The sequence below is a fragment of the Ambystoma mexicanum genome, chromosome 11, assembly GCF_040938575.1.
Source record: "Ambystoma mexicanum isolate Mex_15411 chromosome 11, UKY_AmexF1_1, whole genome shotgun sequence".
NCBI lineage: Eukaryota > Metazoa > Chordata > Amphibia > Caudata > Ambystomatidae > Ambystoma > Ambystoma mexicanum.
The window spans coordinates 986,009,035-986,033,628 of NC_090934.1; the positions used below are offsets into that span (position 1 = coordinate 986,009,035).

General features: G+C 43.4%; 1 protein-coding gene across 2 annotated transcripts in view; it reads left to right on the top strand.

Moving 5' to 3' along the window:
• CARS1 (cysteinyl-tRNA synthetase 1) overlaps positions 1–24,594 on the top strand; it is a 1,125,505-nt gene that overhangs the window by 937,934 nt on the left and 162,977 nt on the right. For both annotated transcript variants that reach the window (XM_069624151.1, XM_069624150.1), the window contains 2 exons: positions 2,552–2,620; positions 7,273–7,354. In XM_069624151.1, the coding sequence (XP_069480252.1) occupies positions 2,552–2,620; positions 7,273–7,354 (151 nt within the window). The remainder of the gene's footprint in view (positions 1–2,551; positions 2,621–7,272; positions 7,355–24,594) is intronic.

The window sequence follows — 24,594 nt, forward strand, 5'->3', positions numbered from 1 at the left end:
TATGTAATCTATTCAAAGCATGTGAATCCATGAAAGATCCAATGCTGGAGAAGGGAATAGTTTCTTACCTGTAACTCCATTTCTCCAGCATTGGTATCTTTCATGGATTCACATGCGCCCACCTGCCTCCCCTGATCATGCAAACCGGTTCCCCCACTACTTTGGGGGCCGAAATCTGAGGGAGCGCGGGGGCGGGGCCTGTATTTATATCATGACGTCCTGACGGCACGGGCACGCATGATACAAAACGAGGTGGATAGGACGCATAAGCGTCGAAAAAGTTTTCCTACGGGAAAGGGTCTATATAATGTACCGTGGATTCCCAGCCTGACGACGGGGAATATTCAAAGCATGTGAATCCATGAAAGATACCAATGCTGGAGAAATGGAGTTACAGGTAAGAAACTATTCCCATGTGTATTAAATACCCTAGAGGATTAACTCCACCGTCCTATTTCTGTGACTACTGACCCTGATGATGGGGAGAAAGTCTAGTTGCGTCTTTGGGGAAAAACTAGGATGCCGGAAAGTCAAGGAGTACAGAAACCATTGATTTGGATCATTTCAAGTGAGACAGCCAGGCGCCATGGATCTAAAGTGATCAAATTGAGACCATAACACATTTGATATGCTGGTTACTAGTCTTGGTTCCTTACTGTGTTCCCATTGTCTGAGCCTAGTGTTGCTTGCACTACTGGGAATTGTACCTGTTTGGAATGATTTGATGTATAACCTCATCATAGAATTGTTGTAGTAACCCAAAATGTAATCAAATCTACTGAGCGATGATTTGATATTTACTGTATCAAAGCGTTGCTGTTGAATAGCCATGAGGACTTTCCAACTTCTAATTTTAGCCCACTTAATATCAGAGACTCACGGCACATAGGTCTAATGTATACTATATAGTGTCTAATTTTCTAGATTTCCTAATAAATATCCGACACTCAAAAATAGTCAGCTGGATAGCATGTAAGAGTGCTTACGCCATCATTTTATCTACTCTCTAACCATATGTGACTATTTTTTTTCTCATGCAATGTAAATCGGTACAGAATTTGCTTGAAAGTACACAGTGGGTCGTATTGATATAAACATTGAAATTCATTTTCTTTCAGGACAAAGCATTCCAATTCAAGGTGGTGGTAGAACCATCAGAGAATTAGAAATAGTTGATTTACATTTGTGAAGCACTCAACCTACATTTATGTATTGATGACCATGTTTAAAATGTGTTACAGAGCAGATTATTCAACAATAAAAGCAAACCATCTAGTTATCGTTCTGTGCAAATACATTTATGAATATCATGTTACTTTTTCAAGGCATCAATCCTTTCTTGACTCTCGTACACAGTGAGCAGGCTCTTTCAATGGTAGTCACCTTCCTTGTTACCCCTCTTGACTGCTCTCCAGCTACCTTGCATCCTGCTCCTCTCTCTGCAAGTGAAGGCTCCCAATGCAGGCCTTTCCTAAAATGTTCATCAAAGTATATTCGCACCATCCCAGCCTTGCTGATTAAACCGAACAAACGCTACTCCTCTCCAAAAGGCCTGCCACAGTTAATTGAATGCTGGTAGGAAAGAGTTTTAGTGGTGCAGGGAAATAAGGGAGAACGAGCAGCGGTAAGGAATGCACACAGTGGTCGGGAAAAGGAGAGATTTTTAGTGAATTAGAGTGGAAGTTAGTGTTAGGTAGGGGTGTTTTAAACAAGGAGAGTACCTTGGAATCAAGTGGTGGAGTAAAGGTGTGTGCACAGCAAGGTTGAGTATTAAGCTGGAGCTAAGGTGCGAGGTGGGCTAACATATGCTGGCAAGGCCATGAATAGATGTAGACACTACACTGGGTGGAATTTAAGAGTGATACATGATGAGCCACCACAATAGGAGCACATTGGATGTATATTTCAGAATTGTTTTGTAAAGGGGGCAAAGAGTAGATACGTAGGCACAGAAAACTGAAAAGCGAGTGACAGTTTACACGTTGGTTATTTGTATGCACAATACTAGCCACTGTGTTAATAAAAATAAGACGTTAAGTGAGATTTGACCATAAATGACTACTAATGGAACCTTACCATCGTATTGTACATAAACCAGGTTGTCCGGCATCATAATAAGTTGAGAGAGTCATTGCACCATATTGATATGGCTATATATAGTGTTTTCTGTTTCAATACAAGTACTGATGGATACACACTCACCATAGCTTGGTGGTGGTAGTTCTGCATAAATTGGCTCGGTTGTTCCAAATCCTTTTTTTCAGTTTTACATGTTTTTTAATACCTAACATATTTCAAATGTCATTTGGAAGTTTGAAGTCATACAGTTGCTCAGGTAACAGCCAAAACATGTTTTTATATATGTGTTGGTATTTATGGGCGTGCCCACATGCACAGGAAACTCCTTAACTATGTTTTGAGTATTTTATTTACAGGGTTAACAGCTCAATACGGCAACCAAGCCCTCTTTGTTTTTGAGAGATGTCTGAAGCACCCTTTAATTATTATTGGCACTTCATCTGATGACATTTTAACTATTTTTCTTGAACAGATCTTTGGGGCCATGGAAGATGACGAGTTGATTGGTTTCCCGCTTGGAGGAAATGCACAAAACGTTGATGTGAGTTGGTAAAAAATGTTTTGTGTGAAAAGGAGTGTATCCATGCCCAGTGTTCTTTAAATCGTGTGACATAATGTTAGAAACAGTTGTATTGCTAATATTTTGTAATTTCTTTGCACTCTACAAGTAAATGTGCTTGCCCCTAAGCATTTCACTGTGAAAGTAAATGCTTCCGTTGTTTGCATCCATAGGCTCCCAGTCCTTTCAAAATTTCTGCTACTTTTAGGCACTTTCTCCAAAATAGCATGGATGCTAAGACAGACCTGCTGCATCACAGGTCAGGGCACGCCAGAAAATAACCAGAGGTTCTATCCCAGTCACCTGCCCTTCCCAAACCAAAAGTTTGACTAGCTGGGTTTCCTGTTTGCAAAGTGTTTGGCATGGGGTGAGATTTCCTATGAATGTGAACTCTGACATCGGCAGACCCATGGACTTGCTCTGATGTCAGACAAGGGATCTTGTCTGACACTTCTCATTTTCTCTCAGAGCCCACATTTAACAGTAAATGTACAATTTCATGTCTATCAGCCCAGAGGACATCTTTGCAGCCCTGTCTTGCGGAGGTGTCTGACACATTCCTGTTCCTTTGGGATGGGCTGTTCTTTTATGCCTCTTCTGTCTTCTCATTCTGGTGGGACCTTTATGACCTCCTACAGTACATTTCATCAGCAGTAGAATCTTGTTCTTCCACCGGCCCCTCAACTAATGTCCTTAGCTGCTAGGTTCCTGAAGCCTTGCCATTTGGCCACTCATGACTGTTTAAAGATACCCTTTACAGTCTTTTGGGCATCAAGGAAGGACTCTACAAACTCATGATGCTTCATCTGACAAGGTGCTGCTAATGGGCATTAGAAGGGGCAGTCAGTCTTCTCTGTACGCTTGAAGACTTATCATTACATTGAACCTTGTGGGGTCAGGCATTAAGGTGGAGCCATGCAGGGCCTACTTTGATTCTGAGTCTGATGTTTCCGCCCTACAGCAGCCAGAGGTCAGGGTGTTTTTTGTTGGAGAGGCAGGTCTTTATAAATCCCCAGCTAGTTCGGAATCTCATGTTTAGTGATACCCTTACTTCACTAGCCTGTTGATCCTATGGTATCTTTAGTTCTGATGATGGCCATGAGCTGCATGGCCCTTTTGTTCAGAGGAGTCGTTCCATATTTTCATGTGGATACAGTGTTGCTCCACAGTTGTTACTGAGTTTTACATTAATCAGGTCCCACATCAGCTCGTCCAACTTACTTTATTAGCCACCTTTGGTTGTCAGAACCTGAGGTTTTAGGCCACTTACCATCCCTCGCTAACTGAAGTGTGTTCTGCATTTATGGAGGGCTATTCATGTGGGAATAGTCTTCTGCACACATAGGGTAATCTGGATGCATCCTATGATATCCCCATAGAAAACAGAAAGGGAACTGTGGGCTAGTAGTACAATAGTCACTAAGGTTAGTAACCCCTACTTCACAGTAGATGTTTCTGTTAATAGTTCAAACCTCTTAGTTGAAGGTAACTTTCTACCAACCAACTAGTTAATTTAGCAAAAACATAAAACATGTTCTGAGCTATGGCTATGGCTAATTCTCATCTATAGAATGTAAGACTTTTGTTTTGTCTGTAATATTTACCAGCGTATGATGGAGCATTGATCACAAAGTAAATGGATATAGCGTGTTCATTTGTTTCCACTCTGAGATTTATTTCGGATACCAAAGTTCATCTGTACAACCAATCAGGTGTCTGATTTACAAAGTTCATTTTTAAGGCTGTATAGAAAACAGAAGTTAATTCAGCACTGTTTTCAGTTACATTTATCTACACCTTCCCTTACTTTCTGTGGTGCCAATGTCAGCAAGATTTAAGCAGACTTTTGGGAAGCCACTTCTCGATTACTCTAACTGAATTGACAATCAAAACACTTTGTACTCCAGGTGAATGTGGATATCTGCCAAGACAAGTTACAGTCTCTGTCAATCATCTTTTCGCATATCTCTTAATTGGTCCTTGTGTTTCACGTTTTCTGCAGTTATCCCTGCTACACTATCCAGCTGGTATTGGTTTTCTTTGCAAAATACCAGACTGTGCATAGTTTTTAACTCCTATCATTCACTTTGATCTTATAGATGAGCCCTTTTTTAATAAATCCAAAAATACCCTTTTGTCGCACTCGTAATGGGTATGTTACTGAAACATTAATCCATGTGCTCATTTGATTAGTCTTGTTGAACATCACCTCAGTTTTTCCACGACAGTGCGCTGTGAGAATTACTATTTGTGTGAGCCCATGTGATACAAATTGAGAACTTCTCAGCCAAACCCTATATATCCGAGTTGGTTTTAAGAGATTACAGTTGGTGATAATGTGAACTGTTTTTTCTTTACATTTGATGTAGTCTTGGGAGGATAGCTCAGGGGCAACGTGCTCGCCTTGGAAGCAAGACGACACAGAGAAACACAGGTTCGATCCCCAGGTCCGATCCCCAGGTCCGCGCTTAGAAACCTCTGAGTATTAAGCACATTATAAATAACCTATCATATAGTCATCAAAAGTCAGACTTCTTTTCTTTGAATTCATATTATTCATAGTATATTTATACCAGACTTTCTTTTAGTACATTACAAAGCATGATAAGCACTCTGCATAAGAACCTATTTTATTTATTTTTCCGAGTTCTTAGCAGGTTTTATGATTTTTTCCCTCCACTTTGATGATATTGTGCATAATATGTATATTTTGCCTGTCATTCTTTAAATTGATGTTTACTTAAAAATAGATTACTGGTATTTTGATAATGTTATGGTACAGCTCTGGGTAATTTCAATTGCTGGTATATTTTTAAAATATAGGCTTTGTTGCAAATTCTTAAACATTATGTGTTTAATGTATGTAAATTGTGACGGTATGGAATTCACAAAACATGCCACACCTATCCGTAACTTCTGCACGTTGTACATTCCATGTGCGTATTCACACAGAAAACGCACTTGAGCCTGGAAATGTAGGTATTTGTGTGTTTAAAGTGTGCATCGTCTTCCGTTTTGCGTGCGTAGAGAAAAAGGGAAGTTCTAACTATTGAATTCCTTTTTCTTCCTGGCTGCGAATGATTTTCCTATAACTGTTAACTTTTTCTACCTACACCCATGCTGTCATTTTCCAGAATTCTGTGCACTTTCTCATGCTTATTGCACCACTTGCATCTAGATCATTCAACGTGAGTTAGTTGTGTAGATTTATTTGGCAAATGCATTTTCAAATTATGTTTTTGATCGTTCGTGGGAATTGAGACTGGCAAGGTGTTCAGCAAAATGTACATTAACCTTCCCTCACCCTCCTTGACACACCATTTGGAAAACCCACTTTTAATTAATATGACTTGCTAAATAACAGAGACAAGTCTCTAAGCGTGGGACCGCGATTCAAACCCATGTTGCTCTGCATTGTCTTACTTTCAAGACAAGCACTTTGCCCCTGAGATATCCTCCCGTCCCACTTTTGCATATTTAATAGTGTTATGCAAGTAGTTGGTGTGACCTTAGCAGTGGCACAGGCATGTTGTACAGGCATACCTAATTCTTCAAATGGTGTGCGACTTGCACTTGCATAAATTAACACTTTCTTGAGGTGTTAGTCACACTTGCACCTAAAAACGTTTTTGTGACTCAGTCCCTTATCCTTTAATCGTTGCTTTTTTCCATGCCACTTTGTTTTGTTTGTATCCTTCCTATTTAGCCAGTGGTACTTAAGCGTCCTCAAAGTGCTTGACAAAGTGCAATTAAAGGCCTGGGCAATATAGAATGATAACCATGACCAAATTAATAGCTTAAGAAAATTGAAGCAAGAGGCCATTCCAGTGGGCCCTACACGGGGTGGGTGGGAGCAGGTGTGGATGGGGGGGAATTTGGGCATGCTGAACTCCATGAACCAGACAGTGCCCACCGCCCATGTATGCAAGATGTGCTTGGGTGTGTAGTGCAGAAGCTATACTGTATGGCAATACAAAGACCTTGGAATTCAGTGGAAAATCCTTGTTTAAAGGGATGTTATCTTTGTTTCCCTCAAAAAAGAAACATCCCATGCATTCAATGAAAAGAAATTGCTTAAGGGACTTTTTGTTCGTGGGCAGCACAACATGTCCCACAATATTCACTAGTTGATGGTTTCGAAAGCAACCTTAACTTCACCTCCAGCATTGTAAAACTCTGACATAACTCTTCAGAACAACTAAGTCTTATCAAATGAGTTCCTTGTTTTGCTTCCAGTACCGTCCTTAACGTTAGGTAATGGTACCTAGCACTAAGAAGCCCCATTGGTTGTTGTAGTTCCTTGCCTGGGCATTCTTTACTCATGTGTTTGTCAAGCATGAAGGCTATTGAGTCCAGATTAGGTAGAGGGAGTGCAGAAAAGTACAGCGTAGTGAAAAGTACAAACATCTTATAAGGGGTTTGTGGTGAAAGCAGAGGCTGAAAAGTGCTAGAACACCACACCTTGGCACTCATCGTTTCTGTGCAGTAATGTGCCTAAAAGAGCTCTGCCATTTTTAATCGTAAATCGCCCACCTTGAAAAAGCTAGGCCTTCCTTAGATCCCACTACTCACCTTTATTTGCCGTTTATGCATTTTGAAACATGTGCCTTATGTACAACTCTTTTGTTTCACAGCTTGAGTCCACAGTAATGCCATACCTTGAAGTTTTGTCTGAGTTCAGGGAAGGGGTACGGAAAATTGCAAGAGAGAAGAAAGGTAAGAGCTTATTTTCGGTTACAATTTAGGCAAGTAACTTAATACATAATCATTCAGTGTGAATTTACAAAAGCAATACATGAGTAGTAAACTATTTATTTGCTGAGATTCATGTTCTTTCTGCAGACCAGGCCCAGAAACTGCCCTAAAGATACTGCCTTTTGCTGATGTAGAATGGAAAATTTGGAATCCCCCATAATCCCACTCCCCTATTAATCCCACTCCCCTATATAGCCGGTTGCAGAGGTGCAACTGGCATTTCTTGTTTTTTTCCACCCTACAAGACTGTGAGCTGCTCCTCAGATAAGTCATCTGGGTGCATTGTTTTGCTATTTGTGGATCTCTTACGGTTGTATTTCAACTAAGCGCTTTTTTCTTTTAATGTGTGTTGGGGTTTTGCTGAACGCATAATTTGATTTAAAAAATAAACAAAATTTTTTTTTTGTTTTGGGGTTTTTACAGTACCCACCCAAGTATGGCTCTGCTCCTGCAACCTCTTGACCCATGAGTTTCAAAGGCATCACCAGGGGTAGCTGAAAGGAAGCTAGTAGTATCAGCTGACCGTCCTGGCGACCCTCAAATCACATCCATTGTCAATCACCACTACCGTCATAAACTCAGTACTTTGGTACAGGAGGGTTTACCTTCATACATCATTCTTTGCTTGCTGCCTGAAACAACAGTAATAATAATCACAATGTTTGTTTTGTGTAGCGACTCATACCAGTGGTAGTGGTTTCAGAGCACTTTGGTAAATATATGTGTTACAATTACCAATGATTGTCCATAATCCTTGCACTCCATTTGCATCCTCAGAATAATAAGGGTATGAGTTCAACCCCTTGTCAGTGCAGCAGTTACTCCTCATCAGGGGCACACCAGCTAAGGCTAGAGCTTTCCATCTGTCCCATCCATCTATTAAAGAGAGATATTTCCTGAAATCATATAGGTTCCATCAAAAAATGAATCACTGGTAACTAAGATCATCATGTTATCTAAAGGATTCCTTGTACAAAGAATGTACCTCAATTTCAGAAGCCTCACAATAACACCTAATTACAAACACCTTACAACAAACACCAACATTAACTGATTAGCGAGCATGTGCTAATGTTTTGCCAATTTTTTGTGGTTTTGTCTAGGCAAAGTTCACTAACAATAATTCTCTGACATTGATACATATTCATTTCCAATACATTTCTCAACACTACTATTTAGACCATCCTAATCATATATTTCTCAATTGACTACCCTGTTCATTTCTGAACTTTCAAAATATATTCTGGAAAGGAAAAAGAAAGAGACATGGCGGTGAGTGGTTCTGAAAGACGTCTGGCGGAGATATCTATTAACACATTTCAATCTAAGATTCCAAAGACACTATTGAGTGGATTCAAGTGTGTTAGATTGGCACCCCTCTTACAGATCATCACATTGATACATGTTTTGATGGACCCTATATGATTTGAGGAAATATTTGTCTTTGTGAGATAATCTTATATAACCTTTGTGAACCACAGCGCATGGTAGTGTCTGGACTTAATTTTCTTAATTCTTAAACTGGTTGTTTTTTTAGTGTTACAACCACCAGTCGATCCACGCAGCAGAGGTGGTGCATTAGAAATAGCTAGAGTTCAGTTTGAAGCAAATTAATTACAACTGTAGGGGAGTGCTGAGTCACGTTATTAAACAATTAAGCTGTTTTTTTCCCTTACATCTATTAAAGAAGGTCCTATGCTGTTCATGGTTTAGATTTGCAGTGTACAAGCAAGAAGAAAAAGCATGACCCAAGTGTAGTACCAAAGCAGATTCACCACTGGTCTGACAAAAGACAAATGGGAGTCCCAGAGGTGCTTTCCCATTTCTAAGGTTTTTTCTTCATCCACCCCTTTTCAATGTCCTCTTCATTGACTAATCGGTAGTAGGATTTAGGTAATGTGATCCATGCTGAGGGCATTTCTTTTCTTGCTGCAACTCCTTGCTTAGTTTCCTCCAAGTTTTCTTTCAGTAACCAATCTCTCCTGGTTCAACGGTACTGAATGTTTTTTTTGGTTAATGTCCAGTGCCACAGGCCTGAGATTTAAATTTTTCTGCTGTTGCCAGCATCTTCGGTACTGGATGACACACTCTCAGATTTCAGCTTCTGAGAGTGTATAGCGTGGTCGCGCGCTGGTGGACTTAACCTGCTCAACCAATGTCTTTTCGTTGTTTCTCATATGAAGAGAGAAGAGTAACTGACATCTGTGTGTTTTTATACTAAGGATTGTTTTGGGACTGCAGGCTAATAAGCTTTAGGATAGGGTTGCTCCTAAAGCTGTTCAGCTTCAGGAACCAGAAGTCATGGATACTGCCCCTATTTTCTCTCCAATGGTTCCTGTGACCGATTTCTCTGAAACTACCCCTAAAAACCCTGATCATATCAAAACTCACTATTCTGATGGGCAGTAGTTGTCTTTTTCACCAGCCAGTTAATTCACAGGACTGGTGCTCAACGCTCTAGAGGCGTTAAGCTTAGTTTTTTATCTTTGTATTTATGGAGACATTGGTTTTGGAACTAGAAACTCTTCCATGGAAAAAACATATTCAGAGCCTGCTTTTCATAAGTGCAGGCTTAATGAGTAAAAGTCTTCTAGAGATGATCCGTGATTGTTATGGGGGTGCCTTACAGCTAAATACTGAGTCCTTGATGCAGCTCTAGATAAGGGCAAAGTGCCTGTTTTGTTGGTTTTCCATTCACTGGATAAGGAAAGCAAAGCTTGGGATGTGCTAGGAAAAATGACCAAAACAAAGCACTGTTCTGGCATTGAGAGATGTAAAATTGACCACCTTATTGGCGAGTTATTGAATTCAAATTATAGATGAATTTGTTCTCTGATTTGTTAACACCAGTTGCAGCAAAAGAGATTTCCGTTAAATTTTAGCAAAGGAATCCTCTTAAGCAGCCACATTATGGACAGTGTGGCTCGTTCAATCTCCCAGGGTTTTATTATGAGGTGCATACTTGCCTGATGGCATCCAGTTTCGTCTCTGGAGGACAGGGAAACATTTTGGCTCTCCCTTATGATGAGAACACACTTTTTTAACCACAGACTGAAGAGGTTCTTCAGTAATGCAAGACTGACCTCCTTATGGTTAAGTGATTGTCTTTAATCTTCTCATGAGGGAAGACATAGTCTTCATCTGAAAGAGAAACCGGCTGCTGTTTTTACAGCATCCACCTCCAAGATTTTTGTCTAAAATTGATACTGAAAACCCCTATCACTTAAAAACATTTTCCTCACTAGTAGTGGGTATGGTGGGTTGTTGTTTTACAGCAATAATGAGACTAAAGACAGTTGGGACTTAAACATAATTAAAAAAAGGGTTATTCATTGAGTTCTACTTAACTTCCATTTAAATCCTAGCAATCGAAAAAGTATTGCCTGTACATGTAATCGAGGAAGCTCTGAAACCGCAAAGAGATCCAGGGTTTTATTCCCTGTAATTCAGCCCTCAAAAAAATATGGAGGGCATACAACCTATTCTGGGCATGTCATTTCTGTGTCTTTTCCTGCTGTTTGTCAGAAACAGGACTAAGACTACTAGACATTGGTGTCACAGTTCTTGCAGCAAAAACAATATCTTTTCCTAGACTCTAGCTCTATTTTACAAAAGAATGTTTCAAGAGTACTCGTCAGGAGGTCAAAACAATACAACAGTCCTTGGTCCAGAATCCCTCTCTAACCTAACCACTTTCCCTGTCTTCAAATGAAAACAAACACATGAACTTTGGCTTGGAAGGAATTTCTGCTGGCTTCTGTCCAACTCCCCGCCAATCTTGTCCGCTTTTTAGACAAGGCCTACACCCACAGTTTCAGTTCAGGGTATACAGTTCTTGGGGGATGCGAGGGAGATGGCCAGCTGTGCAGAGGTCCCAGTTCAACTCTTTTTCCAGTTCCTCTGACACTTCCCATCTCTCACCCTTGCGGATTCTATCAGACTTTCTTCGCTCAGAGCATTTCTCAGTTTCTCCCCAACCTGGGGCTGTTTTCTCCTTCTCACTCCCCACTCTGGGGTTTTCCCTGTTCTTCCCCACTCTCTGGTTTTATCACTCCCTCTTATTGGATTTTCTGTTTCTCCCCATTCTGGGGCATTCCTCTTTCTCATGCCCTCCCCCCTCTGGGGTTTTCTGTCTCTCCCCACTCTGGATTTTGTGACAGGGCAGTTCTCTTTCTTGCTCCCCACTTTGAGGTGCTCCTCTTGCTCTTTCTAACTCCCCACTCGGCTCCCTCGGTCCTGCAGTATCCTGGGGCTTGCTTTCGTTGGCCATTAGCTGGTCAACCCTCTTGGTGCGCATCTGTGTCCTTCAGGCCGATACTGGCATTCCTCCTTTCTCTGTGGCCACACCTCCTTTGATCTCAATGGGGCATCTTGGGATTGGTTACCCCCGGCAGGGTCCTCCAGGGGGCTGGTTGATACCTTTCTCCTTAGTCTTGAATGGAGATTGGGCACAGGTATGGTCAGAAGCCAAGTCAGCCATTACTAAAGGGTTTATAAGATCATGGTAAACACCACTCCCTAGATATCCTACAAAGGTATTTGTAATAGGGCTTGAGGGATGGTGACCTATATCCCATTTCGGATCTCTGTCCCTAAAGGGGAGTCGCCTCCAGAGGGACCCTCTCCCCAAGGTGTGCTAATTGTAGCAGCCTCACCTCCCTAGTCCCAACAGGGGGTGGCTGCCCCTTAGAGATAGGTGACAATATCCCTGTATTCACCACATATCCCCACCGTTGGATTTAAGTCCTCCTCTAGCCAGTTTATAGGGTAATGTGTGATGCCGTTCTTGTTCTCTTCATCCTTGCCCTTCCTGTTTTCGACTGTAAAGCAGAAAGACTAGAGATGGAGGTATCGAAACCACCTCATTACCTGGGCATTGGTGTATAATCATAGGGGCATCCAGGTAAGAGGAGAGTCGACTGTGATGAGCCAGAACTTCCTACCAGTCAGATAATACCTTAGACTGGTTATGGTCCACTTGATGGCCAGGGCCTCCCATTACACAGTTGCATCATTTTGCTCCTTGGGGAATAACTTTCGGCTGGTATACAGTAGAGGATGTTCTTGATCCTCATGCAACTGTGATAGGACAGCACAAAAACCAACCTTGGTGGCGTCTGTCGGGAGTATGAACTGAAAGGATTAGTTACGAAGGACCTGCTTAAGAGCATCCATGCTATTCTGGTTTTCCTGGGTCCAGAAAAGTTTGTTTGGCTGTGAGTTTTTAAGCTTGTCTATAAGATTTGAAGCAAGGGTGGAAAAGTTTGGGATAAACCGCTGGTAATAGCTGGCTAGGCCTAGGAAAGCTCTAAGCTCCATTTTGCTCTTTCGGGGTTGTTGTCAGGGCTAGTGCTTCTATTTTCTCACTTTAGAGTTGTACTAACCCATTGTCCACAAAATATTCTAGGTATTGCGCAGCACTTTGGGCCAGAGGAATTTTTTTTGGGTTATCCATGAGTCCTGCCCTGTTCAAAGCCCTAGTAATTTCATACAAGCGGCATAGATGTTCCTGCCATTGTAAACTATGGATTACTATATCATCCAAGTAGGCCTCTGCAAAGGAAGAATACAGTCTTAAGATTTTTCTGATTATCAGATAGATATCTTTGCCATCTCAAAGACTTGGCACCATAATGCCGCTGGAGCATTACTTGCATTGGCTATACCAGTGGGACTACTGTTTTTGTGCTGATAGGAATGGGTGCAAAGGTGGCGGTGTTGCTTTGATCTGTAGATCCACATTGGCTATCCATGAGATGGGGGGATACAGGGTCTTTGGGTTGTGACGTTGTTTGTCAAGATACTAACTGACCCGAATACAGCTGTTAATCTGGTACTGCTCTACAGAAGCTGGAGGATTATGAGACATCATGCGATTTAGCAGCTGCATATCAGACCATTTTGGCAGAGGCTGCAAATACACTTGGCCCGTAAAAAACCCATAATTTACCAGTAAAAAAAACAAAACACTGATATTCACAGGAGGCACATAATTTGGAAACTATTATGCTTAAGGCTTATGACATGTGGTCTAAATCTAGAACCTTAGAGACTAGGAATGTCTACTATGCAGGAAAGAAGCACAAACATGCCATTACTGAAGCAAAGAAGTCTGATTATCACTTGCGGATCACAAATGCTCAATCGACACTTGTGAACTATTCAAAATTTTGAGGAAACTGGAAAATCCAGTACTGGCTGAGGTTATACTAACCAAAGATAGATCATGGTGTATGTCCATCCAAGAGGCAATGGCTAGTAAGGTACAGAATATTTGGAAAAACATGGGCAATAAACCTAGGGTGGCGGCCAATTCTGGTACACCAGACCGAGAGAGAGGCTGCTGCTCCCTCAAATACCATGTCTAATAAAAACAGACGTATTCATGTTTAGAGTGGTATCGGAAAGGGAGGTGACGAACATAATGGCTCAGCTTAAGTAAACTACCTGTAAGGGTGATAACTGTCCAGCAGTCTTAGGAAAGTTTGTGCACCATCATTGATCCTAATCATCACCAAATTAATCCATACCTCCTTCAGTGAGGGCCAGTTGCCAGATCTCATTAAGCAGGCATGGATTGCTCCCTTTTTAAAAAAAAATAAAACATGCTGGATCCCGAAAACACCTTTTAACCCATTAGTAATGTACCCTTTCACTGAAGATTCTTGACCGTGCAGCATATCTGCAGGTTCAAGAACATCTTGTTAAAAACAACATGCTTGGTAAACGACAATCGGGATTCCGACAAGCACATGGCACTGAGACGGCCTTGCTAGATTTGAAGACCAATATCTTGCAAGCCGTGGATAAAGGTAGCATCATGCTATTGATGCTACTGGACATGTCTGCTGTCTTTGATTTGGTGGATCATTTTATACTTGTTGACCGACTCTGCATCTTTTTAAAATTATGATCATTATATTGATGGTATTTATTGAGCGCGACCTAGCTTCGAGAAACAGAGCGCTTTACAAAGGTATACACCAATACAGATGCATAACGGAGCACTTTACAAAGGTGTACAACATTACATATGCATAACAGAGAGCTTTTCGGTGGTAACAACAGAACAGATATACAGCGGGTGGTAGGATACAGAGGGGCACAGAGGAGGGGTACAGCGGTCCCGGTTGGTGGGGAGGAGTGGGGTTGGTCGCGTCTAGCGAGTCAGATGGCGCGAGGGGCAACGTGATGGCCTAGATCTTTGTCACCTACAGCGGCCAAATGGATTGAATCCTTTTTGTCCAGTCGTTCAGCAAGGGTGTTCAGTGGTATTGCAGTAGTAGATGCAGACAATGTGCCATTTGGTTTTCCACAGGGGTCCTGCTTGTCACCAACCCTTCATAATATATTTGAAAAGCCATTGTTTGAGTTGCTGGACGCAAGGGGTAATAACCAACTATGCCAATCACACAAAGTGCTTAATTCCTATCTCAGGAGACTATGAAAAGGACACAGAATATAATAATGATAACTACTCTTATATACAGCAGTGGATGACGTCGAATGGTATGGTCTAACTAACACAAAGACAGAACTAATGCTTGCTGGCACAGCCCAAAGTTGAAATAAACTAGGTTTGTGTTACAAAACCTTTATCGCTGGCTGTTCCATTGCCACTCTGAGAAAAGTTAAAATCTTAAGAGTTTATTTGGACTCTGAGCTGAGTATGAAGGCTCATGTGAACAGTATTGTGTACACCTCTGCCAATCATCTCAAACGTTCAAATCAATTACAACTTTTATGAACCAAAAAGAGCTGTGCCATTATAGCAAGATCCATTATTGGAGCCATGTTGGATTACTGCAGCAGCCTGCTGCATGGAATCAGCAAGGGTAACATTTCCAAGCTGCAAGTATTCCAGACTAGTGCAGTATACGTAGTGGAAGTCTTAGGGAAGAAAGCGCATGTTTCGCAGGGCAGACGAGCAATCCACTTGTTGCCAGCGGAGGCTAGGATCTCCTTTCGCCTTCTTGTATTGGTGCATGAATGTCTATTTGGTGACAGCTCAAGATATTTATCAGAAAGGATTGCCTAGTTACCAGCCCGAAGTATATTGAAGTCTAACGCCTCAAATCTGTTTTCTGTGTCTAGAGTTAAATTGGTTTCCGTAGGCAAATGCGCCTTCTGTTGCGCAGCCCCTCCTCTTTCCCTCCTCTTTGGAACACCCTACCCCCTGACTTGAGGGGTTGTAGCTCGTTGACCGTTTTTAAGCAAGCTCTTAAAACCGATCGGTTTGCCTGAGCGTTTGTGCCGTTCCCCAAGTGTCTTGCGTAAGTTAGGTTTTTTTAATCTTTTTTTGTATAGGTGTTATTGATTATTGTTTCCTGTTGTAGGTCTTTGTAATCACACTGACACCTACAGGCTTGTCTGTCTGACGCTATGTAAGTAAGTAATAAATAAATTAGCCTCTGGAATGTGGCAGGGGTTCCAAGTAGCCCGACCAGGAGAACAGTAAGTTTGTATAAACCATGGGTAATACTAAAGGCAGTCTTTTTCCTATCTACTGGCTTGAAGGGAACTTGCCCGTAACCTTTCGTCAGGTCCAAGGTGGTGATGACTAGGCCTTCCCGAGGTGCTCTCCACTCTGTGGTATAGGATAATTGTTGTAAAAACAGAGATGAAATTTAGTTTTTCAAAATGTTTGCAGAATCGCTCAGTCATCTGGTTTTGCTACTAGAACAATACCCAGGCTTGACCGCTTGCTCAGGAGTTGTTCTAATGCAATGGAAGACATTTATATAATCTTCCTGGTCCTCCCCATTCTGGAGCGTTCCTCTTTGGGATTTTCTTGGTCTCCCCCCATTATGTGCATTGTTCTCGTTCTCTCTTTCTCTCTTTCTCTCTTTCTCTCTTACCCCCCACCCCCACTCTGGGCCCTCTTCCTGCGAGGCTAAGAATCTTGGTGTCAACATCTACTGCACCCTGTCCTTCCTTCCTCACATCTCTGACGTCTCTAAAGTCAAATGAACAGCTCCACCTCCTCAGAGGTATTCTTCCTTTTCTCACTTCCCCCAGAAGCTCACTGTTTCCAGAGCTCTGGTCCTCTCTAGGCTGGACTATTGCAACAGTCTCTTTCTAAATCTTCCTGCCTTTACTCTTCGATCTTTACAGAACAGAACTGTGAGACTTGTCCTTGGCCTCAAGCTCGGGCATCATATCTCTCCAGCTCTGAAATCTCTTCACTGTGGCTGCAAGGATCAGGTTCGAGACCCTCTGCATCGTTCCCAAGGCTTTCTGGAGCCTGGGACCGCTCTACCTCCAACTTTCTCTTCCAAAACACCTTTCTTCTTGAGCTCTCTGCGCATCCTCCTCCAACTCTCTGTGGGTCTGGCGCTTCTCCAAGCAGAGTTGAGGTCAGATCTATCTCCTTGGCTGGGGCTTCCCTCTGGAACAGCCTCCCTGCCTCTCTCAAACTACAGCAGAACCACCTTTGCTTCCGGAAGCAACTCAAGACCTTCCTTTTTGCTTCTGCTTTCTCTCTTCCTCTCCCCTACTGATGCACATGGCTGCTCCACGCACTGGTCACCTGGTCGCCCGCTCAACTCGGGCCCAGGCTCATGCATTTCCAGTTCCCATTGCACTGCCTCAGGGCTCCCCAGCACGTATGGGTATGTATCTGCAACCCTACAGTCCCTTCTCTCTACACTTATGAGCCATCCGCTAGCTGCACTTGTGAGTTAACTGCACTTTCCAGATCGTTATTTTGTCCTCCCTTTGTTACCCCTCCTTGTCTTGTCGCGCCCAGAAACAGTTGTGTACAGACGCGTTATAAATGTCACATCATATCATATATCAAACACACCATGACAGGCCATCAAATCCCTTTGGCCACTGCATCAGCGGTCTGAGATTCAGAGAGCTAGAGACCACACAAGTCACTTCTCACTCTAAATTAATTGCCTACTCTCCGAGCAGACACCTACACCACTGGAATGTCTTCCGGTGCACCTGCTGTTGCCTCTAGCATCTTTGGTCAGGTCATGGGACAGTTCCTATCTCTGCACATTTTGCATCATCGGAGCATCCGAACAAAGAACACAGAGCATTCGGCTACTCCTCCTCCTCCTCCTCCTAGGAAATTGCAGCATTGTGCATTGATCATTCACTGGAATCTTGCAAGTGCTGTGCAGAGAAAGTTTAAACAGGGTGTTTGTGGCAATACTGAAAGGGGTCTGTGAAGGGGAAAGCTCACAGACAAACGGGGGAATTGTAGCAATACAGCAACGGGTCTGTGAGAGGGGAAAGCCTACAGACAAAACCTTGGAACAAACCAAAGGCTTTGACGGATATGAATGCCTCTTGTTCGCTTGTAAAGTATACACATGTATTGTTGGTGGTCTTTTCGGGGGCCTCATTGCCGTTATCTAAGGGAGAGATTAGGGATGTTTTTTTTGGACATTGTAGCTGACAGGATGCATGTCAGGCTTGAATGCAGAATATTGGGTTGGAAGCTCCATGGGGATTGAATCTATGCCCAGTGAATCCCATGAAAGATACAATGGTACAACAGCTTTCTTCTTTTGCCTCCCCAATGTGTATGGCTCCTGAGGCTAAGTTTTAAACACTTCAGTTCATTTGCACACAGAAATCATCGGGCTTCTTTGTCCAGACCAGCTTAGTGGACTTGGTTGACTTGCGCCGAACTCTGCAGGGGAGAGGCTTCCAAGGCTAATGTTCGACATCACTACCTTCCCTGCCACCCGCTGCAAAGCAACCTTGAGATTGGCCGCCTTTCCTCCCTTTCTGGGACCGTGAGCCAGCACTCTTGAAGGAACTGGCCTAACCTTTGGCATAAAGGGCCATGGAAGTGGTACTGGACTGAGAGGTCTACATGGTACGCCAGGCACTTCCGGGTCCCAAAGAAGTGGGCAACGTGGCCCCATCCTGGAAACTGGGGGCTTGAAAATGTTCCTGAGGGAGGCAAGTTTAGGATGGCGACATTGGAGTAGATCCTCCAGGCTCTGTAGAGCCAGGATTGGTTGGCATCTCTGGACCTCCCGAACACATATATCCATATGCTGATCCACTCAAAGCACAAGAAGTTCCTGAGTTTTGCGCAGCACTCCTAATCAATTAAAGGGCTTCCCTTTCAGCTGAACTCTGTCCCTAATTGGATGAATGGATCCTTAAAGGCTGTTAGAAGGAACAGGTGTCAAAACACCCTGACAGTTTTCAGTTACTACACGGTTTGGGATTGTCCCTATTTTTTCAGAAGTCTCTGCTGCCACCTTCCCAATTGCTCTAGCTCTTAGGAGGACAGAGCCAACAGCATGTTTACTATCCTCACATTCCTCCAGAACAGTCTTAGCCTTCTTCCGCCAGAGGCCCTGTTCAGAATGTGTTCTTTGCAGTGGCTGCTTCCCCATCAATGGTCTCAATCTTACAGTGAGATTCTGGATCTTCTTTGAGTTTTGGAGATGGTTACTGAAGAACTTTGGTGATGGTCCAGCTTGTAGACTGTTGGTGTGGGAGTCCATTGACAACTGTGGCCTGAGGCCGTTGCCACGAATGCGTCCCTGAAATGCTGTCAAACTCAAAGTGAGCAGACTTTGGACCTAGGCAGAGTACTTTTGGTACAAGAGCCTGTTGGATCTCTGAGCCGTCAGATTGGCGCTAGTGGGGTGGAGTTGCAGCTATTGCCCATGTGCAGAGAGGTGTATGTGGCTTGGGTTCTGGGTTCTGGGGAATGGCATCTCTTTCTCAGCAGCCCAACTAGCCGGAGTGGAGAGAGGGGTGGCAGGCAGGGCTAACTCTGTCACATGAGAGCTTTGCCTCAAGGTCTTTTCAGAGATCTTCAACTTTTGAGGCACCCTTCCAGTAGATCTTTTTGTGACAAAGGATAATGGGAAGTACAAGCCTTCTGTTAGATGGAATTTCTTCTGTGGGATACCATTGGGGGACCGCTTTCAGGTGGCGGGAATGTTAAGGTTTCCACTAAGCGTTGCTACCAATACCTGTTCTCACCATAGGTCTCAGGAGTTGTGGGCCTTGCATTACTCAGATTGCCCCAGATTGTACCCAGAGCTTCTTGTGATGGCTATCTGCCCACTTCGGCACCTTCTTTGGAAATCGGTCCCTTATCCCAGCCAGGAGGTCAGATAATGCACCTGAACCCGCAGTCTGTCTTTATTCGTAGCAGCTGAGATGATGCGGTGCAATGATTGGTGACTTTATGACGAGGTCCTGGAGGGGTTGATGTCTACATGCAGGCCTGCGACAAGTCCATCTATGTGTGTTGATGAAGGAAGTGTGAAGGTTGGCATAGGAGCAGGAATGTAGATCATTGCCTCGGTTTTGGACGTTTTTATTTCATTGGTGAAGCAGGGACTGCAAATCGGCATGGTCAAGCAGTACCAAGCAGCCTTTTCTACCTTCAAGAGAACTACATTGCATGGTTTGTTGTTCATTGTTCTTTTGGTTGCCCAGTTCTAGAGCGGCTTGACAAATGTTTTCACCAAAAGAGTTTGTGATTCCCCCTTGGGACTTAAATTTAGTTTCCAGTTTTCTCATGAATTCCCCTTCATAGCCCTTGCATTGTTGCCTCAAGTTAAACACTGATTTTCTGGTGGCTATTGCGTCTGCTAGACATATTAGGGAGATGTAAGCGCTGTCCAGTAATCGCCATTAGGGAGGGAATAGTTCATGTGATACCATCTTTTCTTTCCAAATGTGTTTGACTTCCATGTTAACTGAAAATCATTGAGTTCCCACTCATTTACCCTCAATCTTTAAAGGAGGAGGAACCCCTTGCCAGTGGTTACCTAGTCCTCCCTACATACATTCATCAAGCACCATCGTTTAGAGTTCTTGGCTGGTCAAGATGTCCTCTTTGGTAGAGTGTTTTTTCATTATTTACTGTTATGAAGCCTTCATTTTCTGCCCTCCTTCTTTTGTTTATACAGCCTTGGGATCTTTAAAGATGAGTAATCTGTAGGAAGATGGAATGAACTAGAAAGAAAAATTACTTACTGTAATGTTCTTGAAATTGATTTTCCTCCCAGAGATTCCTAATCCCTCTTCCAACCGACCCCACTTCTGAATGCAAAACACACTTTTTCTCTAAAAAAGGGACGAGCAGCAGTTTTGACATGTTTCTTGGTTTGATTGGAATTTTATTGCAGTTTATTGCTGCTACAAATTCTACTTAGGTAGTGGTTCCCTCAGCTGCTGAGCACAGTTCAGAAAAAGGGGAGCACTTACGTAATGCCACTTCCTATCCGTAGTCGAAAAGCCAGTCGTCTGAGATGACAGTTGTCAAGCAACTCTACGTCCCTTAGTGAAAATGTCCAAGAACAATTTGTGCTGGAGGACATCTATCAGGATGAGGAATGTGTGGGCGGAGAATCCATAGAAAGAAAATGTACGGTAAGTGTCCCATTATACCTCTCTGCTCGTTTTTCCAAAGCTTTTGATAGATAGATCAAAGCTGTGGGTCAAAGTCTCAAATTTTAATTTGGATATGAGTGAATCGTGATGTTACTATATGCAAAAGCCTCAGATCAGATTAATTTCAGCGATGCCAGGAATCCCTCCCAAAAATGTATGACAACTGTGGGTGTGTCAAACAAGGGTGTCGGTTGGCTCCCACATTATTCTGTTTTTTCATAAATTATATGAATAACTTTGTTGGATGCTGCGAGAGCTATACCATATATTGGACATTTATTTGTATGCCGATTACTTGCCAATCGAATTTACTAAATCGAAAGTTGATCTGAAATCGATATATAATGCATATAATGGGGGGCTATTGGGCTTCAAGGCTATACTCCTTAAAAAGTCCATTATTATCAAGTTGTGGGACGTAGAATACCCAGTTCTAAAGCCGCTCTGGAAGCGGTAAAGAATCCCAGCACTATCTGCCCATGCTTGAAGTTCTTTTAGTAATAAGGAAGCAAACATTTCCCCAGTACAATCAAGCATGGACAGCAAACGATAATTTCCCGGGTCTGTTTTGCTCCCCTTTTTATAAACTGGAACTAATATAGCAGTTTGCCATGTTGCTGGGATTCTACCGTTTCTTAATACTTTTTCAATTAAGATCTTCATTAGACTTGCCCAAAATGTAGGGTTGCCCTTCATAACCATATTTGATATTCCATTAGGCTCCGGAGCCCTAGAGGATTTCAATTTACTGATATTAATTAAAGGTTCCTCACTAGAGACTACAAACGGCCGAATGGGCTGGACTCCTCTGATACTTTCGCCCTTGTGAACGATGTCCAGCCCATTTCGGTCTTCCAGAAACTTAGTCCACTCTATTACCCCAATTGGGTTAATTAGGGTTTTGTTCCGATTTCCCCAGACTTCCCCCAGGAGTTCCCATATTTTATGCGTGTTTTTGGTACATAGAGTATTGACCGTATTCTGCCATTGTTCCAGTTTTTTCTTCCTCTTCCATGTTTTAATCCATTGTCTGTACTTGTTTTAAAGGACCCTGATATTGCTATGGATTAGAATAATGGAGCAACATTTCACTCTTATTTAACGAATTCCCCTTCTCAGTTTGCGCTTGGCATCTCTGATTTCCTTGTGATATGTCATCCTTAGTCCGATCCCTTACAACTAAAGGGACACGGGTGATAGCATGTTTACCCAAAAATGTAGTGATCCACCCTTCAATTTCTTCAGAGGTCATTGAATTGAACATCTCTGCATGTTTCTCACCCCAATCACTAATTGCATTCAGAGCCTTACTGATGTTACTGTCGGACCACTGTACCTAGTTTGCTCCCTGATTCACCAGTAGCTCACCTGTGTTTATGATTGTAGTGGTTTGATTAATTACACCTAAATTCATAATCAGTGGTTCATGGTCACTATGGGGATTTTTAGATATTCTCATATACCTAACCCTTGAAGCGACCTTACCACTGATGAATATATATTCAAGTGTGCTCCAAGTGGAGCCATTATTCCAGGTGCTCTTACGGGGCCTATCACCTAAGGTCCGGCCATTAATAATTTCAAGCTCTCAACAGTCAAAAAAACTCAGCCAACAATCACCCTGCATATCATCAATATTGTGTTTCATAATACAATGAGGGTAGAGTAGCGGGTTATTTATCGTGCCACTTATCCCTTTAATGTGACAATTAAAATCACCCACCACAATAACAGAGTGAGTATTTATATCCTGCAACTATTCTCCTAAAAGGTCATGCAATGTTTTCTGTATCAGTTCTCTGTACTTTGCCCCATGGGGATTATAGATATTTGCCAGTAGCAAATTATCTACCTCCTGGCCCGCCGGGAGCTTGACCTCCACAACACTCACAAAATCTTCCAAGGTAGTTGTAAGCTTCCTACTGACCAGTGAGTTACCTTACCCAGTTATTAGACCACCAAATGGGCGGCCTCGCACCCCCTTATTTGCAGGAGAATGGTACAGAGTTTCTGATGTTTGTTAATATGCTTAGAATCACATGCTGTGCATAGTCCGACATCCAGTTGTCACTGCAGAGAATTGCATTTTGTTTTTCATAGTCGAAAAGGGGACGTCGACAAGGCGTGTCTGTAACACTATCCCTATAGTCATGTGCAGTGGACCCACAATCCCTCACACGTCGAGGTCCCTCAGATTGTTTTTTTCCGCCAAGATATTGGTCGCCTATACGCAGAGCTCTATGAGAGACATTGCAAAAAACTTTATTTGACCTTTGGTCGACCTTAACTTATATTATTATTTACATCCCTCCTTCGGCGTCGTAGCTGCAAAGCTTTTCACCGCCGATCAAGATCTACGACGGCGGTGCCTTCAACGGAGGAGGTTGTTCGGCGTTCGCGAACACGTGGCCTGGCCTCGACGGCCAAATACAGTAGGGAGAGTGGGGTCGTGGGACATTTATTGTTTCTCTTTGAGAATGCCTTTCCCTTTCCCCTCCCTTTCCTTCGGGGTTGTTGTCACATGCAATCTGTTACTCAGCTATGGAGAGGACACCCTTTAGGTTTTGCCAGCGTTGCAAAGGCAAGTTTACCTGGAAAGACCAGCATAAATGGTGTAACCGTTGCTTGCCCCTCGACCACAAAGAAGACCGCTGCGCGGCCTGTCAGCTCCTTAAGCCGAAGACTTTAAAAGACCGTAGGGTCAAAAGGTGGGCAGCCTACGCCATGTCTAAGTCTGATTCATCACCCGCCACCGCCGAAAGTGACGAGGAATGTGACAACCCGACGTCTGTTTCGGAAGTCATAGACCTCTCTAAGGAGCGTTCACGCTCCTCGTCGTCTGTCCCCGGTCCCGACAAGCTCGGCTCACGCCCTGCTTATGGGGATGAACACCCCGGCGACAAGGACGCACACAGAAAACACTCCCATAAACACACAACCCACGGCTCTTCCTCGTCGAAGACGAAGAGAGCATTAGCGCCAACGGAGACGCAGGTCCTACCGGCGGCCTCCTCAGACCGTAAGAATCTGAAGCCCCCCTCGCAACCGCGACAAGCGACTGGGCTACCACCAGATAAGGGCGCTATCACTAAACCGCCAGACGACGCGCACCACCAGAGAGCGCCCGTCGGCGTAGAGCAAGCGACGCCTGTAATGTCGACGCCGGAGGTACCCTCGACAGACAGTTAAGTTGTCGAGAGCCTGGCACGGATTATTTCCACCGATAGCCAGAGACGGACGGCGAAAGATGTCGGTTACCGCTCATAAGGCCCGGGAGAAGCCGAAAAGGTCAGAAGGAAGGCAGGAACCACCCACTCCGTCGAGAGGGACTCCTAGCCTACCAGTAGGCTTTTCAGAAGGCGAGGGGAACCTCTCTTCAACGTTATGGGATAGGTCGAAGCGTTTTCTAATTGAAGGCCCTCCCTTTTCTCCCCCTGACAGCTCCGGGGTACCTCACGAAACCCTAGAGAGACTCCAGTTCTGTATGGACAAAATGGAGAGGTTTATGGAGACTCAGAACCTTCCAACACCCAAGAGATCAAGAGAGGGACCTCAGGAGGATCCTAGGGCCAAGTACCCCAGGCTGTTTGATCCTCCCCCCCCCCCCCAAGAGGATGTAGATTTATATGATCTCACTGGAGAGGACCCCCCCCTTTCAGGAGGATGATGAATTCTTAGGCAATGAAGGGGAACAAAACCTAGAGGAGGAAGGTTTTGAAGACAACCTGGATATGAGTGATGGGACTCAGAAGAAGGCGCTTCACAGCCCTGGCAGTCCCCATCAGCGTTTTCAGACACTGAAGCCATAAACC